General features: G+C 41.8%; 1 protein-coding gene across 1 annotated transcript in view; it reads right to left on the bottom strand.

The window, feature by feature from the left end:
* Positions 1-153: 153 nt before the first annotated feature.
* The window catches only part of ATG14 (autophagy related 14), a 55997-nt gene continuing 38572 nt past the window's right edge, over positions 154-17578 (bottom strand). The window contains exons 5-10 of the mRNA XM_049899279.1: positions 16929-17166; positions 14289-14518; positions 11231-11348; positions 9787-9877; positions 9625-9710; positions 154-3270 (exon numbers count right to left, since the gene is read on the bottom strand). Coding sequence (XP_049755236.1) covers positions 2964-3270; positions 9625-9710; positions 9787-9877; positions 11231-11348; positions 14289-14518; positions 16929-17166 — 1070 coding nt within the window. The 3' untranslated portion in view covers positions 154-2963. The remainder of the gene's footprint in view (positions 3271-9624; positions 9711-9786; positions 9878-11230; positions 11349-14288; positions 14519-16928; positions 17167-17578) is intronic.

The following is a 17578-nucleotide window of genomic DNA, read 5'->3' on the forward strand; positions in this document are numbered from 1 at the left end:
AGGGATCCTGACGTGAATTCCGTCTGCTATACTCAATGCTGACATACTGTTCTTCCTCTTAGGAACGTGCAAAACCTCTCAGTTATATTCCATTACAAAAAAGTCTTGAACAGACCATTTTAAGCAGCCTATTTGGTGCCTGTAGTTTTTTTTTTTTTTTAATTAGTATTACCTTGTTTCAATAAATCATTTTAAAATGGAAAACATGACCCAGTACTATGGCTTTTTGTTTTCTAAAAAAAAAAAAAATACCAGCTTCAATTTTTTAAAAAGCTGTTTACATATGGTTCTGGCACCTACATGAAAGATTTTAATGAGCAGCAAAAAGAGTAGAAAAAACAGTGGTTGAAATGTATATTTAAGAATATTTACATGGTGGATCCAGTGCAAAATAATGAAAACCAAAACATCTCAGCAGTGTAAGTCAGTATGTTGGTGTTCAAAACCACCAAAGGGTTTGATCACTTAACCCTAAGTAAAGTGCCTCTAGTCGAGATTAACAACAAAATATACCCTATCGATCCCTATATTGGCCACATTCTTATACATTTTGTTGGATGACTTTAGATATCAGTTTGTGGTATCTGGATTCTATCCTTTAGCTTCATCTCACATTCATGGTTTCATAAAGAGGCTTACTTGAGAAAACCATGAGTACTGTGTATACCATTCAGATGAAGTCAATCTCTACCCCCAAATCCCCAAATCCCAGTCTTCCAACTCTTGAGACTGAGCTATTCCTTCTGAGGGTCTCAAGTAGCTAGACAAGTCTTATGGGATTTCAAGTTCATCTGGTATTTGTTCAAGTTTACCATACCTACTCTCTATGAATTATAGAACTGGATGGTACAATGCAAGCCCAGCAATCATGAAGCTGAGCACTTTAAACAGAGAGCGGCTATACAAGAACCCACAAGGTTTGGAAAAGCCTGTTTGTTCCCTAAGTGGAAAATGTCAGAGAGTCTGGGAATGTGGTACTCCTTGATAGGAATAAACCTCTCCCCCTACAACTCTACCCAAAATGCTACCAAACACCAAATATATTACTAGCAAAAGCCATATAGCACCTCAGGTTTGGAGGCAAAGTATCTACTATCATAATTACAATGAGAAAAGCTAGGGCAGAGTAAACATTGAAATGATTTATCTGAGGTACTATTATGCTAATCACACTAACAAGATATGGTAATAATGCCTATTAGGAATTTTTCATAGGATTTTTTTGTAGTTGTTACGTAAGATTTTTTTTTTGCAGTTATTAAAAAGAAAAAAAACTACTTACATATTTGCACATAATGCCTCTCATTACGGTTTTCTTGTAAGATTGTCACTAAGAGAATGACAAGACACATTAGCTGAAAGTGATCTCTTGGTGAGGGAACATTCTTTGTATCTGAGCTTTCCCCAGGATAGGGTGTAGTATCAGCTATAACGATCTGCTCTGCATTTCTGAACAAAGGTAGTGTCTTCAGAGCAACAAAGGCCTCTAGGAAACAAACCGGATGGCTTCCCCTGGAAACACCTGCCACCTACTACATACCTTAAAAGAGGCTGGACACCAGGAGAATGACCAGCGGCCACTTGATTAAGTGGCTCGTAACCTGTGCCCAGGCAGGCATTTAGCTCACACAACAGAATGACCTTAATGACTTATTTTCACTCATAGAAAAGAAATTCAATTTCAAAATGCACACAGTGTAGACAGGAGGAATTAAAAAATCTAGCTGAGAAGCAGCTTAATTCCCCTTAGAATACAAGAAAATAATTTTAAATCTGTGGGACATTATTGCAACTGGGATTTCTTCTGTTCATAGACATGGGTCCTAAAGAAAAAAAGACCTTAGTTTCTTTGGTGTGTGGGGATAAAGAAAAGCAGGAATGTCTGACGAGCTACAACAGAGCAGCACAAATGATTTTTAAACTACCCCTCAAAAAAGGACCACCTCTCCCAAACAAAACCAAAATTCTTGACCTAAAAATCCAAGATGACCAAACTATAAAGAAATAAAATATTTCAAAGTGCCTCCATACAAAAAATGATGGCATCAAAACAAACTCTCATTAAACAGTTTATCTCTTTCAAGTCCTCATCGTCAAGAATTGCTTCCTTGTATACAACTAGTGGTCTCTCCCTGTTCGGAGTCAAGGAGAGTAAGGAAAACCAAAAACTCAAGGGGGCAATTAGTCCAAAGGACTAACGGACCACATAAGCCACAGCCTACATGACCTCAAGACCAGGAGAACTAGACAGTGCTCAGCTATCACTACTGACCACTCTGGCGGTGATCACAACTGAGGGCCTGGACAGATGAGAAAAATGTAGAACAAAAAATCAAATTCATAAAAAAAAGACCAGACTTACTGAACTGATAGAGACTAGAGGAACCCCCGAGACTATGGCCCTAAGACACCCCTCTCAGGTGGAACTGTAGCCATTCCCGAAACCACCTTCCAGCCAAGCAATAGGCAAGCCTATACGATAAACAATAATACCAGAAAAGAAGTATTCTGTAGATAAAAAAACAAAACAAAACCCCTTCCTGTGATGCAACTTCTAAAACTTGAAGTGTTCAGGAATAGTCCCAGCATCGCAAAAGGCAACCATGAAGCCATCTCGGTGGATTCTCTGGGTCCTGTGGTCCGTGATCAGAGGGAGCCCAAATGCCCAAATGAATGGCTGCTTCCTCAACAAAATCAGAAATGGGCCACATGTGCAGGTCCTTCTTCCAGCAACACTGGTCTGGGCAGAAGGACCTTTGACCCCTCTGTCTTATTATCATACGCACAGACCCATTTTACACGTCGGTCATACCATATGTCTCCCTGCCTTAAAAAAAAAAAAAAAAAAAGCAGTTTAACCTTTTTTGTTTCAGGTACTCTCAACTAAAGAGATAAGGTTTACTAGAGTGTAGTGGGAGAAGAACTTTCTTGATGCAAATTTGGCATGTTTTTATCCATGCTCATTAGCGGTGTCCAGTGTACGCTTTAAACCAGGAGGTCACTGAGGCTGCTGCGGAGGAGATCATGCCACCCGCACTGCTGCTAGCGATGGGCGGGGATGCCTGGGTGCTCTGGCTCTGGGAGACTTCCACGGGCTGGGAAGGGATATCACAAAACCGGGGGCTTGGCAGGTTCTCCCAGTCCATGCCCAGGTCTGTCTCCTCGTCACTTATGTGCTCATCTCCACTCTCATCTGATTCTCCGGCGACTCCAGGATCCACAAATTCCATGGATTCCTCAAGGTCTGCTCGTACTTCAAAGGGCCCCGACCTGTGTGCAGAGAGTGACAGCCAAGGTGGAGACAAACAGACCTCAGCCCAGCCCCTTGCCACACACCATCTTACAAGTCTGCACCACACTCTGTTAGTCTACGACTGAGGTTTTCTTTACCTAAATAAAAACCACAATCCAAGTAGTGAATTAAATCATCACACCACACTTTCCCTCAGTTCTACCGCCTCTATTTGTGAAGACCCCAGACGGAGGTAAAAACCACCCAAAACAGTTTTAAACAACTGCAGCCACTATACAGTAAATATATAGCATTCCAATGAGACAATTAGGAAAAAGTCACTTTATGTATACTCAGGTATACCAATTAGTGTAACAAGTAATAAATGGTTCACAAAGAAACACAGATACATTCTGCCTTATGAGTCCCTGGATGGTGCAAAAGGGTTAAGGGAATTGGCTGCTAATCGAAAGGCTGGAGGTCTGAGTCCACGGAGAGGTGCATTGGAAGAAAAATCAGCCAATGAAAACCCACAGTTCTACTCTGACGCACGTGTGGTTGCCATGAGTCGGAACCAACTCCACAGCAGCTGGTGGCAGAACAGCGCCTTGTGGAAGCCCCAAACTACTAAACTCTTGAAACTCAAAAGAGAGAAATGATACGTTTGTATGCATGTTAGCGTGCATACCTGCAATGTTGTATGCTAGCGGACTTCCACACACATTTTCAAATATCATCACAATTTTCTAGAGACATTTATTACACGAAATGAGAAACAACTATTTAGAATACATTCATCTGGAGTGCATATTTCTGTGCTGTATTTCAAAGAGAAAAATATTTTTATTTCCCAAAGGTTCCTAATAATTTCCTCACTGCCAAATCCAATAACCCTTCCTCAGGCCACATCTCACGTGAGCACGCCTCAGCAGGACTCTGTGGAACCCTGTCAGCAAACCACACACAGGCCTTGCTGCTGCTTTTTCCTTTGCCCCTTTTCAGTGCCCACCGTCTGCCTTGGGGGAGCCAGGCTGCATTTTCTTTGGTGGACAGTTTCTCCCATCCATTGCCCTCCAGGGATTTTACCCATGGAGCCAGCTACAGGGCAGGACCAAGTCTTGCCAGCAGCCCCTATCTCCCTGCTATTGCCCCCAGACAAGCACACAAGGCCTTGGTTCTTTTAATGGTTTCACTAATAATTATTTTGGGAAAAGTGAGAGAGATTAACAAAAAAATAGAAATTGGAAATATTCCAGAATCATACAGTCTGTCTTTCTAGTCTATGTCCCAAAATTTGTTACAGCCTTTGGAATGACAAAAGCCCAGTGTAGGCCTCCAATGTCCCTCACCACCAGATCTCACCTTCTGACTTACTGTTTCCAGGGTCACACAGGCCTCATTCTTCCAAGATAGGCCTGCTTCCCAGTAGGAAGTATGGCAACAATAATAACTAACGTTGACATTCCAGGCAGTGCTTTGAGGGCTTTATGTATACTAATTAAACCAGAAGATGTACCACAGGGTTTCCCCCTCGGTCTCAAGTGAGCAATTTATATTTCAAAGTACCTCAGACCAGGTGGGCCCCAGTTTACAAGGCCTCCACGCTGTCCAGAATTTTTTATTTTGCAAGTGGTGAAATGGGATAGGGATTCTCCCCACAATCTTCCTACCTCCACGTCCCTCCTTGAAACTTTCTCCTTTAAACAAACCAATGGCTACTGTGAGCAGTTTGTTAGCTCTGGGTATCTCTTTTCTGTTTCCTTAAGGTTCTCACTATAGTTCATCTCTGTTCTTTCCCTTTCTCTTTTTCTTGGCAAATGTGCCTACTCCAAAGCCACCTTTTCAGATTCTTCTCCTCCTAGCTCTATTCCCAAACTCCCTTATGCCTGTGAGATCTCTCATCTGAGGGTTACTAACTCCCCCAAAAATCACCTCCTCCTCTCTATCTCAGTCAGTTACCAGTTTGAAGACCCAAGGCAGCCCGGACTCCCCTCCTCCCTCAGGCTCTACATCTGTGTGACAGTACCACAATCCCCTTTCTATTCTCAACATGTCACCCCAGTGCAGGTCCTCACTACACTGCCATCACCTCCAAGCCAGCATCCCTGCCTCAGCTGGCCCTATTCTCAACATGTCACCCCAGTGCAGGTCCTCACTATACTGCCAACACCTCCAAACCAGCATCCCTGCCTCAGCTGGCCCCACACACCCCTACCCGCTCATCTTGCTGAAGCAGCTGCCACTGTCCTCGTGGCACTTGCTGACTAAAAATCTTCACAAACAATTTTAAATTCTGTAGCTGGCCTCTTCGTCCCTCGCTAAACACAAGGCTCTCCGATGCTGTTCTGTTCAACTTTGCTTTCCAAGGGGCCTCTGCACGTACAGGTTAAGTCTCCAAGTCCTCCAGCCTCCGTCCACACACAAGCCAGCTCTCCACCATTCCTACTTCCTTCCTTCCTGCTAGCTCTGGAGGCTTAGCCTGTTTTTTGGTTCCTCTTTGGTGTTGCCTTATCTATTCTTGGGGTTCTCAGCATGGGACTACCACTGTCTCCAGATCCCCCATAAGGGTCTTCCCAGGAGACAGACGGGAGTGATCCATGGGTGAGGTAACAGTTCCTCCAGTCAGAGAGCTCCTGTGGGAGCCACACGGGTCTCCAGTTCTCTGCTTGGAATTCCCAGGGCAGAGTCCACCTGGCATGGAACAGGCGCTCATTGAAGTATTGAAAATGAAAAAATGAACAACTAGATGACTCCCAAGAGGCCAGCTGGAACAATTTTGGTTCCAATGAGTAACCCACATTTCTGGGAACCTGCAGGAGCAGGCAAACGGGCCCCTCCCAGAGACCCCTGGACCTTTCCCCACCAGTGCCTCTCCCACCACTTCAAGGTTAGAGATATAGTACCTACCAGGACACCCGGAGCTACAGACACATCTCACAGAACTAATTAATTAAAGAATTAAGTCTTTTTCACTTAATGTCTTTGGGGAGTAACGATTACAAAATCTTTCCTCTAATTTTAGTTTCCCTGAATAATTGATAACTTTTTATTCAAATGCTGAAGCCAGAGTACTCATTTTCTTATAATCCTACACAGATTTCAGGAAAAAAAAAAGTGTATGTATGTATGTGGAGCCCTGGTGGCACAGTGGTTAAGAGCTCAGCTGCTAACCAAAAGGTGAGCAGTCTGAATCCACCAGGTGCTCCTTGGAAACTCTATGGGGCAGTTCTACTCTGTCCTATAGGGTCGTTATGAGTTGGAATCAACTCAAGAGCAATGGGTTTTTTTTGTGTGTGTGTGTATATATATGGAAACAGAGAGAGACTGTATAAAGGTTAAAGCAATGGTGCAGAATATTAATAGGTGAATCTAGGTAAAGGGTACATGAGCCTTTGTAATATTTTTAGTTTTTGCAACTTTTAAGTCTGAATTTATTTCAAAGGAAAATAACAATTCATTGGAGATGGAACCCTACCGTTCACCTGGTCTGAGTGGAAACAATCCAATCAGAGTTCCATGAAGAATCTTCTCTATGCTCAGAATATACAGACACCCTTTTAACTCAGTGCTAAAGTCACTCTTGATGTTCACCCTTCAGACAAAGATTAGACAGGCCCACAAAACAAACAAAACACACAGCTCAACCACGTATGTGAGACCAAATGGACACACCAGCCCCAGGGCCAGGACAAGGCATGAGGGGACAGGAAAGCTGGGGAAATGGATATGGAGAACCCAAGGTCGAGAAGGGGAAAGTGCTGACACGTTGCTGGGTTAGCAACCAATGTCACAAAACACGTGTTAATTGTTTAATGAGAAACTAATTTGCTCTGTAGACCTTCATCTAAAGCACAGTAGAAAAAAAGAAATCTTGTCTAATCCTCCACTCTGGTTGAGGCTGGTATGGAAAAGGGCACCTGGGGAGTTCTACTTCTCTTAGCTACAATTCACTCCCCTCACACACCTGTGTGGATCTAGTGGCCCTAAGCCCCTCATGGAAATTCATTTTTAGAAGCAGAGAAGAGGATCGGAAACCTCTGAGGCCAATCCGATCTCTGTTTTTCTAGTCCTATGTATCTTCCCTAAGAGGTACTCACTCCTCCCAAGACAGGAGGTACAGAATCACAGACTGTGAGCTAGGGTGTGCCCTATAGCCTGACTCAGGCCCTGGCACCATGCATGTGCGTGCATGCTTCTGCAGGACAGAATAAATGTGAACAGCAGGATCAACGGCAAGTTATAGAAAACTCCAGAGCCTCCAAACAGTGCCCATCACACTGCCAGTATCAGACAGGGTCCTAAACAACCACAACACTGGATTTTATTAGTCCTTTCCATTTCTGATAAACTGATGGCTGAAAAGTGGAAACCTGTTTGAAGTGCATTTCTTTACTCTGACTGAGGCTAGACATTTTCTTTTTTCATTTGAACCTGGTTACTTGCATTTCTTTTGTGTGAACTGCCTGTTTGAATTCTTTGCTTACTTTTCTATTAGACTGCTTGTCTTTCTTGATTTGAAAGGTTTCTTTAAGTAGTCTAGATTTTAATCTGTTGTCTGTTATATAGGTTGCAAAACATATCTGTTGCTTGTCTTCTAACTTCATGGTATCTTTTACCGCAGAGACATTTAGAGTTTTTACACAGTACAGTGTGTAAGTCCATCCCTTTATGGTTTCTGTGGCTGGCTTGATAATTTCCTCCACACCCTATGATTATAAAACATTGTCTTTTCTCCCAGTTATTTTATAGCTTTTTTAAATAAAGTCTTTTATACCATCTGGAATTTATTTTTGTGTATGGAATGTAGCATAAATCCAACTTTTTTCCCATATGAATATCCAACTGGCCCAATGCCACCGAGCTGCTATTATCATCTGATTCAATATGCCACACCTATAATATATCACATTCTCACATATAAAGTGTCTGTGTCTGGACTCTCTATTCTGTTCTTCTAATTGTTTCATCTGTTTGTATGCTAATAGCTCTCTTTAATTTTGTTTTCAGAGGGGTCAGCCCATCTCCCTTCATCATTCTTCCTCAAAACGTCCTTGCGCACTATGCTTCTAGGTGAACTTCAGAAAATCCCACACCTCGTGGGTTTGAACCGCTGACTTTTTGGTTACTGGTCCATTACTTTAACCACTGTACCACCAGAGCTCCTTATTTTTATAATAATTACTAAAGTTATTAATATTATTATTAAATATATTTATCATTATAAATTTCCTAATATGAAACCCTTTACAGATAAGGTACAGAAAGGATGGAAAGCAAATACACAGAAATCAACTGCTAAAGCTGGGATGGTTTTGACACTCAGGTTTCCACACCTCGTTAACGGTGAGTGGAGCTTGCGGGGAGGGGCATGAGCTCCCTATAAAATGGCATCAAATTTTGGGTATATGTGTAGTTTCCTGAGAGAGTTTGCTGCTTTTGCCAAAGGAGCCTATGTTTCAGAAAAGTTTACTTTTTGCGGGGGAGGAAAAAAGCAAAAGACAGTGTTAACATTAATTGCAATGTGGAGGAAGCCGGGTATACCTGAGAGTGGAGGCAGGCTGGGGGCTCTACAGGGCGCTCCCCTTGAGCCTTGGATTCCAGCGTCAAAGCAAATGGATAAGGGAAAAGACAGCCCTAAAAGAACTTTCCCATCTTTTATTCTTTAGTTCTCTTTCAAAAGTGCAAATATGTTAACCAAGTCAAATCTCTGCAGAAACGCATGTCGGCAGACTGCTAAGATCAAGGGAATGAGATAAACACCCGGAGCAGTGGTGCTTGGATGATCCTGAAGATAAACCTCGTCTATTTCATGCTTTTATGGGCTGAGGGACTAAAAAGATCCCACAGAGCAGCCTTGGTTGGTTTGTTACTGACTCCTGTTTTTAAGCCAATGGAAGATTTCGAACCAATTCGTCTCACAAACTTCTAATATCCTTTTTATCCCCAACAAATGGTGGCCAGACTGACTCAGGGATGTAAAGAAAACTGCGATGAACAAATGTTGGGATGGGCAGGAGGCAATGAGCAGGCACAAAAGAAAGTGCACAAGGAAAGACTGCAGGCGGACATGAGGCAGGAGCAGAGAAGCAGCCGCCTTTGGCCTTCAGGGGCAGTACAAGAATGCCCCTGGCCAGGAACATCTGGGCTCTTCTACCGCATTTTAGGAATGAAAAAAGGTTTTGTATTTTCTCTGAAAAATGATTATGTAAGGAGCATAAAAATTCAAATATGATTAGCCATTGTTTCCTTCTCGGTGGGGCTGCATTATTTTTGCCATTTCTGGAGAGTTTGGGGTTGGGGAATTGGTCCCTGAACTCTGCCAACAAGCTCAAATCTATTTAAAAGTAGTCGATAAACAACACTTAGAGAAAACCAAGAGATTTCCTTCTTACCTGCCAAGGTGTTCAGAGTTCGGACTGACCAGGTACATTAGATTCCTGAGGGTATGCAGTGGTTGTAACTGATCTAAATTTACATGCTAAAAAACAAAGAATTGATTAATATTTTCGCCTACATAGTAAACGAAAACTTAGTTCACAGCACGTTTTCCATACCTGAGAAAAGCAAAGGTAAAGGATATTTGCATTCAATTTCTTCACTGCTCGGGTAAATTTCTGTCTGCTGAGATTTTCCCCACAAAATTCACTGTAAAATAAACACAATTTGTAAAGTTGTACTTTTTGGAGGAAATCTGATGTTAAAATGTTCGTTTTGAAGAAAGTATGCTTTCCACTACAGTTCAGTATAAAGCATACCCCATGTGTCCTTTGCCCCTTAGTAAACTGCACAGGCAGAAACTTTCTAAAAATGAACTTTTACCCTCAGGGACAGGCCATTTTATTGCATTTATACAAATTATAAATGCATATACCCTTTGACCAAGCAGTTTCACTTCTGGGAATTTATTCTACATAAATATTTGCACCCTAAGGGAATGATGAGTGTTCAAAATTGTTCCTTGAAGCATCAACAGGGAACTGGTTAGATCTTGGGAGATTTACATCAAGGAAAACACTGCAACTGTCTACCTTATGCAGAATGACAGCCAAAGGCTTACAATGGCCACAAGGCCCCATATGGTATGCCTTCCTCTCTGCCCTCCTCCTCACTCCTCTTCCCTGGGGCTTTGCACCTGCTGTCCTCACTGCCTGCAGCCTCTTTCCCTAAGTGTCTGCCTGGCTTGCTCCCTCCCTTCCATCAGGTTCACACTGACCACACACCTGCCCGCTCTCACACAGCAAGCCTCCCCTGGCTCCACACTCCCTTTCTCTCAGCCTGCTTTAACCTTCTCCATAGCACTCATCACCATCTGACATACTGTTTACTGATCTGTTTATTATTTGTACCCTCCATTAAAATGTATGTAATCTCCAAGAGGGCAAGGACTATGTCTTGCTCATCATTGTACCCCTAGTGCCTAGAATAGTGCTTGGCATAGTAAGCACTCAGTAAGTATTTGCTTGAAGAAATAAAAACTTAAAAAACGAAAGTACAAAACACCTCAGTAGAGCATGCTACCTTTTGTGTTTTAAAAACAAAAAAGGGTAGATGGTAATAGTATATATTTATATTTACTTGAAATGCAAGGATAACTGGAAGGGAAGTAGGAAGGTCTTAGTGGGGACTGGCTAAACCTTTACACTTCTCTTTAATTTTAAACCATGTGAGTTTACTAAAAAAAATAGACAAAGCTGGAACTGTTAGAATTTACCCCATTCTTGGGATCTGCAGGCAGCATAACCTCTGAATATCTTGGTTTCTCCTTCTATTATTTTTTCCAGTGGGGGAACACTGTGGTCTTCACGTGCAAATGTAAGGTAATGAAACAGATGTGCACATGAGGCTTACAAAAGTAATCTTGATATTTCATAGCCTTATCTTTTCTGTCTTGGTAATACTTAAAAATTCTAGTTTCCGGTTTAATTAGAATAAACAAGAACCCAAGAGAAACTTAAAAGACCCATGATAAAGATGACATCACCACATTCAGTTACTTGCCTGTTGCACAGTTTTTTGGGAAGATTGACATCGAGTATGTGAGACAAGATGTTGACCAGCTGAGTCGCGTAGCACAGTGCAGCACTGATCGTGTACGCGGGGTTATTATGCTCCATGTCTGAAGTATAAAGACACAATCATGCACTATCATAAATCATCCACTTTAATTCCAACAAAAACCATCTCTCATCTCTAGATATTAATGAACCTAGGTCTTATAATTTATACTGTTATCATTTACATTACTGACGGCTAAATTTTACTCTTACTCATAAAAGCTCCGTGGCCAGACAAAAATCATTTAGATATTTTGCTGAGTAGGATATAACATACGTAAATGAGCCTAAATAGACCCAGCATAAATTAAAGTCTAAACCACTGATCTGCTTGGACCTGAGGATGGAGTTTAGTGTGTTATCAGAACAATTAATGCCTAGGAATTCATTCTTGGAATGATATTCCCTGAAATCTAGTTTAAAATCCAGTCAGTTCCAAATGAAGACATTTCTGTTTCTTTTCAAGATGCCCAGTTAGTCCTGGGACACTGGAGAAGAGTTAGTAATCATTAAACAGTGCTTTTATCAGGATTTTACGATCTGCTAAGTACCTGCATAAATGCTTAAAGAAGTTATTTTACTTAATCTTCATACGAGCCCCTTAATAACTATCCCTGTTTTAAGTATGAGGGAACTGATTCTGGAGAAGTTAAATTATGTGCTCAGGAACAGCTGGTAATCTTCAGAAATAAATAGTGATGTGTAGCCGTATTTCACCTCTTTGGAACCTCTGCTTAAATGACTTTCTTGATGAGGCCTTCCTCGACCGCCCTACTGAAGACTGCACGTAGTCACCACCACCGCTCTGCCCCAGCACCCCAACCACCATTCCCATTTGTTTTTTTCTCCACAGCATTCTATCATCTCTAATATGTAATTTATGTATTTATTTATTTAATGTCTACCATTTCCTCACTAGAATGCAAGCTCCATGGGGATTGTGCTTGTTTGCTCACTGGTATACACCAAGTGCCTAGAACAGTGCCAGGCACAAATTAGGTGCTCAGTTAACATCTACTGACTGAATTGATCAATGAATTAATGACTGGAGAATTCTAATAACAACTGAATTCTCAGTGTGAGGGGTCTTTTCTATTCCATACATATGCAAGATATCAAAGCTCTTAACTCAAGAGACAGAACTAGACTAATGAAACGCCACGGTATAAAACCTTCCAGTGGCTTTCCATTACTCACAGGATGAGATCCAACCCCTTCCAAGAGGTCTCCATGACCAAGGCCCTGCCCACCTCTCCCTCTCCATCCTTTCATTCCCCTTTCAGCCTTGCTCATGCACTCCTGCTCCTTTTCAGCTTCTTACAGTTGCTCAAACACTCCCCAACACAAAGCCTTTACACAATCTATTCCCTTGGTGTGAAACGTTCTTCCCCTGACTAGTTTCTTTTCATCCTTCAGGTCTCAACTTAAATTGTCACCTCCTTAGAGAGGCCTCCCGTGACTACCCTGTGAAAAAGTAGTCTCCTCCTCTGTCCCCCTAGCTACCCCCTACCCTCACCACAATGCTGCTGATTCTTTCCATGGCTCTTATCCAGGCAATGGTTCATTTGATCATGTACTTGTTTCCTGCCCTTCTCTCCACAGAATGGCTAGGGGCCACACCTGTCTTGGTCACTTCTGTATCACCAGTGCCCAACACTGTGGATGACACAGAGAGCATGCTCACTAAAAATTTGCCAAATGACTACATAAATGATCCTTCTCCAACAAAGAGAAATGGCAAGAGTTTTAAGGGTTTTTCTATTGGGCTACTTCGATCTCCCATTTAGAATTGCTAAAACAAACTCTTTATAAAGTTATAAAATAGAGATTCAACACGCTAAATACACTTCTTTGGATAGTGAGGTTTTTTTATATAAATAAAGCAATAATGACCCCCACAAGGCAAAATATCAAAAAGGCACGTTTTAGGCACAATTTTTCCTAAGTTCACCTGGGGCAACAGAGGAAGGAGAGTCAGGAATAGGAGAGAGACATGGAATTGCCTCCATGAACAACTGCCTCCTTTGTCATGAGACCAGAAGAACTACATAGGGCCCGGCTGCCATTAGTGAACATTTTGATCAGATTACATAGAAGAATCTCAATCTAAGGGGGAAAATGCAGAACAGAATTTCAGATTCTCAGGGACTCTACATTTCTAGAGCCATGCAAGGTAGATGAACCCCTAAAACTAATGCCCTGAGAAAATCTTTTAAACCTTCTCCTAAATTCATCTTAAAACCGAAAAGTAGTTTAGCGTAACTAGTAAAAAAGGCCTGCCCTGAGCATTATGCTCTTTTAAAAACTATCTACATGAGGTCAAACTGACAACAGCAACTTGAAAGTTGAGACAGGAGCCTTAGGGGGCAGTGAGTTTACGTTAACGAGGGAAGAACAACTCAGAAAAGGAGAGTGAGAACAGTTACACAACTCAAAGAATGTAATCAATGTCACTAAACTGTACACATAGAAATTGTTGAATTGGTGTACACTTTGCTGCGTATATTCTCAACAACAAAATAAACAAAATTTGGAAAAAAAAACATGTTTTTAGTCTACCAACTAATGAATGGATAAATAAAATGTGATACAGCCATATAATGGAATATTATTCAGCCATAAAAAGGAATCAAGTTCTACTATATGCTACGGATGAACATGGATGAACCTTGAAGCCATGACAAGTGAAAGAAGCTGGCCACAAAAGACCACACATTGTATGATTCCGTTTATATTAAATTTCCAGGATAGGTAAATCCAGAGAGACAGAAAGTAGATGGGTGGTCACCAGGTGATGGTGAGTGGGGTGAAGGGGGGGTGGCTGCTTTGTGGGAACAGGGTTTCCTTTGGTGGCGAAAATGTTCAGGAACTGGAGGGGTGATGGTTGCATAACACTGTGAATGTACTCAGTGCCACTGATGATTAATTTTATGCTATGTGAATTTTACCTCAATTTATATATATAAATTACATATGTTTTCAAAGAGCACTGTGCTTCTCACCAGGCCCCTGTGTTGTTTTCTTCTCTTCTACCCAACTGTAATAGGCAGAGTAGTCCCCATTGTTAGGGAGGCTAATCCAAGGCCCTGTAATGCTAATGCTGGTGTCTCCATTGTGATCATCACAGACCCATCTCCCTGAGAGGTAAGTTGTCCTGCGGGCTTCGGCAAGCTTGCTCACGGTGCTGGAGGTCATGGCACTGTCACTCTCTGAAGACACATCCGCAGGATCTCTAGAAATCAGAATACACACAGGGATTTCAGGAGCCTGGGTTTTAATGGGCATGCAATGTACTTGCCAGATACCCACTGAAAGTTACATATGAGCACAGGAACTTAACTGGAATGTAGATAATTGCTATCAGAGATGAGGAAGGCACAGAAGAACACAAAAGGGTGAGAAAGATGGCACACTCTGAGTTAGTGACCAAACCAATTAGGTTCTCAAACTATTTGGTCTCATGACCCCTCTGTATACTTAATTTTTTGAGGACCAAAGAGCTTTTGCTTATATGTGATGTATGCTATATTAAAAGTTAAACCTGAGAAAATTAAATATTTATTACATCATTCAAAAAAATCTATTATATGTTAACACAGCAAATTTTTATGAAAAAATTGATATTTTCCCAAACAAAAAAATGAGTGAAAAAACAGCATTGTTTTACATTTTTGCAAATCTCTACTCAAGTCAGCCCGTTATTCTTTCAAGTAAAAATAGTGTTCCATGAAAAAAGCAGCTACTTCAGCTTGCAAACCAGTCACTCAAGTACTTTTCCATAAGCCAGCGACAGTACCTCAGTCTGCAGCTCAAGTGCTTCATGCATACTTCCCATTTCATTGCACAGAACATTAAAAAGATGTGTACTCAAGGATTAAGATTTAAGAAAATTAATAATTTTTACTGTTTTATCAAAAACAATTTTAACTGAAACTTTTTTTTTTTTAAACTGCAAGTGTGTGGTGGTGAAGGCACAGTGACCACACTGCAGCTGGGTGCCACTGCCGTGATCTGTGTCAAGGCCAGTCAGAGGTCTTACCCACACCAGGGCTTTGGAGCCACCAGTGCAAATGTCAACACAGTGAACGTGGAAAAATTAGGAGCCCTGGTGGTGCAAACAGTTAAGCACTCAGCTGTTAACCAAGAGCTTGGCGGTTTGAACCCACCCACTGGTTCCACTCCAGGGGAGAAAGACTTGGCAATCTGCTTCCCCAAAGATTACAGCCAAGAAAAACCTATAGGGTAGTTCCACTCTGTCACATGAGGTCGCTATGAGTTGGAATCGACTCCATGACACCTAACGATATAATTATTATAAAAATCGTTTTGACTGCACATACCCCAAGAGGGTGTTGGGCACCTGCAGAGGTCCAGGGACCATACTGTGAGAACTACCGGCCTAAAGGGTGGAAGAGGAATTCACCACAAGATGTGAGAGCAGGCACAGATGCATGGAGGGGGAGTTGCACAGCGTGCCTGGGGAACAGAGATGTCTATGCAGTTGGTGTACAGGACGCACAAGGGAAGTGCCAGGAGACAGTGCTAGAAAAGCAGGCAGACTGGAAGGGCCTTCTGTGCTGCGCTAGGTTTAAATTCTGTCCTCTTGGCCAATGGTCCTCACACTTTTCCCTTCTGCCACAACATACGTGTGAGATTATTCCTACTAGCTGTCACCAAAAAGCCAGAAAACAGGGCTATTATGGCCAATTCTACCAAGCAGCTGTACCTCTATGTCTCCTTCCTCCCACTCACGGAAGTTTAGAGAAATGCAAACAAACAAATCTTATTTTAGGAATAACTTCAAAACCACTTGCATTTAAAAACAAAAAAGTACATATGGCATGAGATTAAGATTAAATTATCAAGGTATGGAGGACAATGTTTTTCTCTGTGTTTTTTTTTTCCTAGTATGTTTGTTATACATATTCGTTTCCTTTTTAATTTCCATTTTTAAAAATAATTTCAGCTTTACAAAAAAAAAAAAATCATAAGAACAATACAAAGTTTTCCTGTATACACTTCACCCAACTTCCCCAAATTATTGATTCAGGAGCATACAATGATCAAAATCAGGTAACTGACACTGCTACAATACGATTAACTCATCTACAGACCTCATTCGAATTTCTCCAATTGTCCCGCAAATGTCCTTTGTGGGGTCCAAGATTCAATCCAGTATCACAGATTGCATTTAGCTGTTGGTCTCCTTAATATCTTTAATCTGGAACTCTGCGTCACGCTTTGTCTACTGTAATGTGCTGTAACATTTAAACCTCTGACCCACCAGAATTTAATTTGACATGTCTCTTTTGTGGCCAGCTCTCCCCGCCAACCTCTGGCTGTCTTAACACCAAGTTTTGGGTTATCCCGCTTTTCCAGGAGTGTGTGTCAGCCCCTTACTGGAAACTGAGTAAGAGTACACAAGCCTGAGCCTCACCCCACGCCTCTGAGAGCCCCCGCCCTTCACCGCAGCTGCGCCCCAATTTCGTGCAGCGTGTACTGTTTGCTGAAGCAGATAAGACTTCAGTTTCATTACCAGGAAAACAACTCCAGAATGAAGCTCAATAAACGAGATGCTGGCATATGTGAAAACACCACTTGGAACTTGATCTATTCTGAATGGAAAGGTTTGCTTACTGTACCTCACACCCGTCTTTACTTCCTCGATTGGAAAAATGACAGAGGTGAGCTCTAATATATGAGCTCGCCGGAGATTTGCCAGACGCTCATAATGACTTCTTAAGTCAATGGTTTTTTTCTCTACCAGGTCACCAAGTTTGCGATTGTGCCTCTGAATCTTCTCTTTTTTCTCTTGATGCCGTTGTGCTCGGCTGTAAAGCTTCTGGTTCTTTTCCTTGGTTTTGAGAAGGCCTTCAGAATCTAAAATACATAAATCACACTGAACAAGTGGTTCTTGGGTACTGGAGAACCCCATCCCACAAGCATACGTGCCTCTCCTACAGTCTAAATGGAAAGCAAAACCTCAATAAAACTAGATCACTAGTTCATTAAGTAGAAATGTTCAGAGTTTAGCTCAAGTGATTATACATAAAGCCAAGGGAACCACCTCCACAAAGACTCTGGATCTCACTCAGTAATCATCACTGATAAAAGGAGTCACTCAGTGACCGCTGAGTTTCAGTTAAGCATAGAAGTACCTGACTTTCTTACTGTAAGCCGCAAAGAAAGTCATGGTAGGCAGGGCAGGTATCTAACTCAAGGTTGAAAAACTCACTGGCTGTCTGATTTCCCTAGAAACCTCTTAGGTGTGTCTTGGGTTACAATCAGAAGC

This window comes from Elephas maximus, chromosome 10, assembly GCF_024166365.1.
Source record: "Elephas maximus indicus isolate mEleMax1 chromosome 10, mEleMax1 primary haplotype, whole genome shotgun sequence".
Lineage (NCBI taxonomy): Eukaryota > Metazoa > Chordata > Mammalia > Proboscidea > Elephantidae > Elephas > Elephas maximus.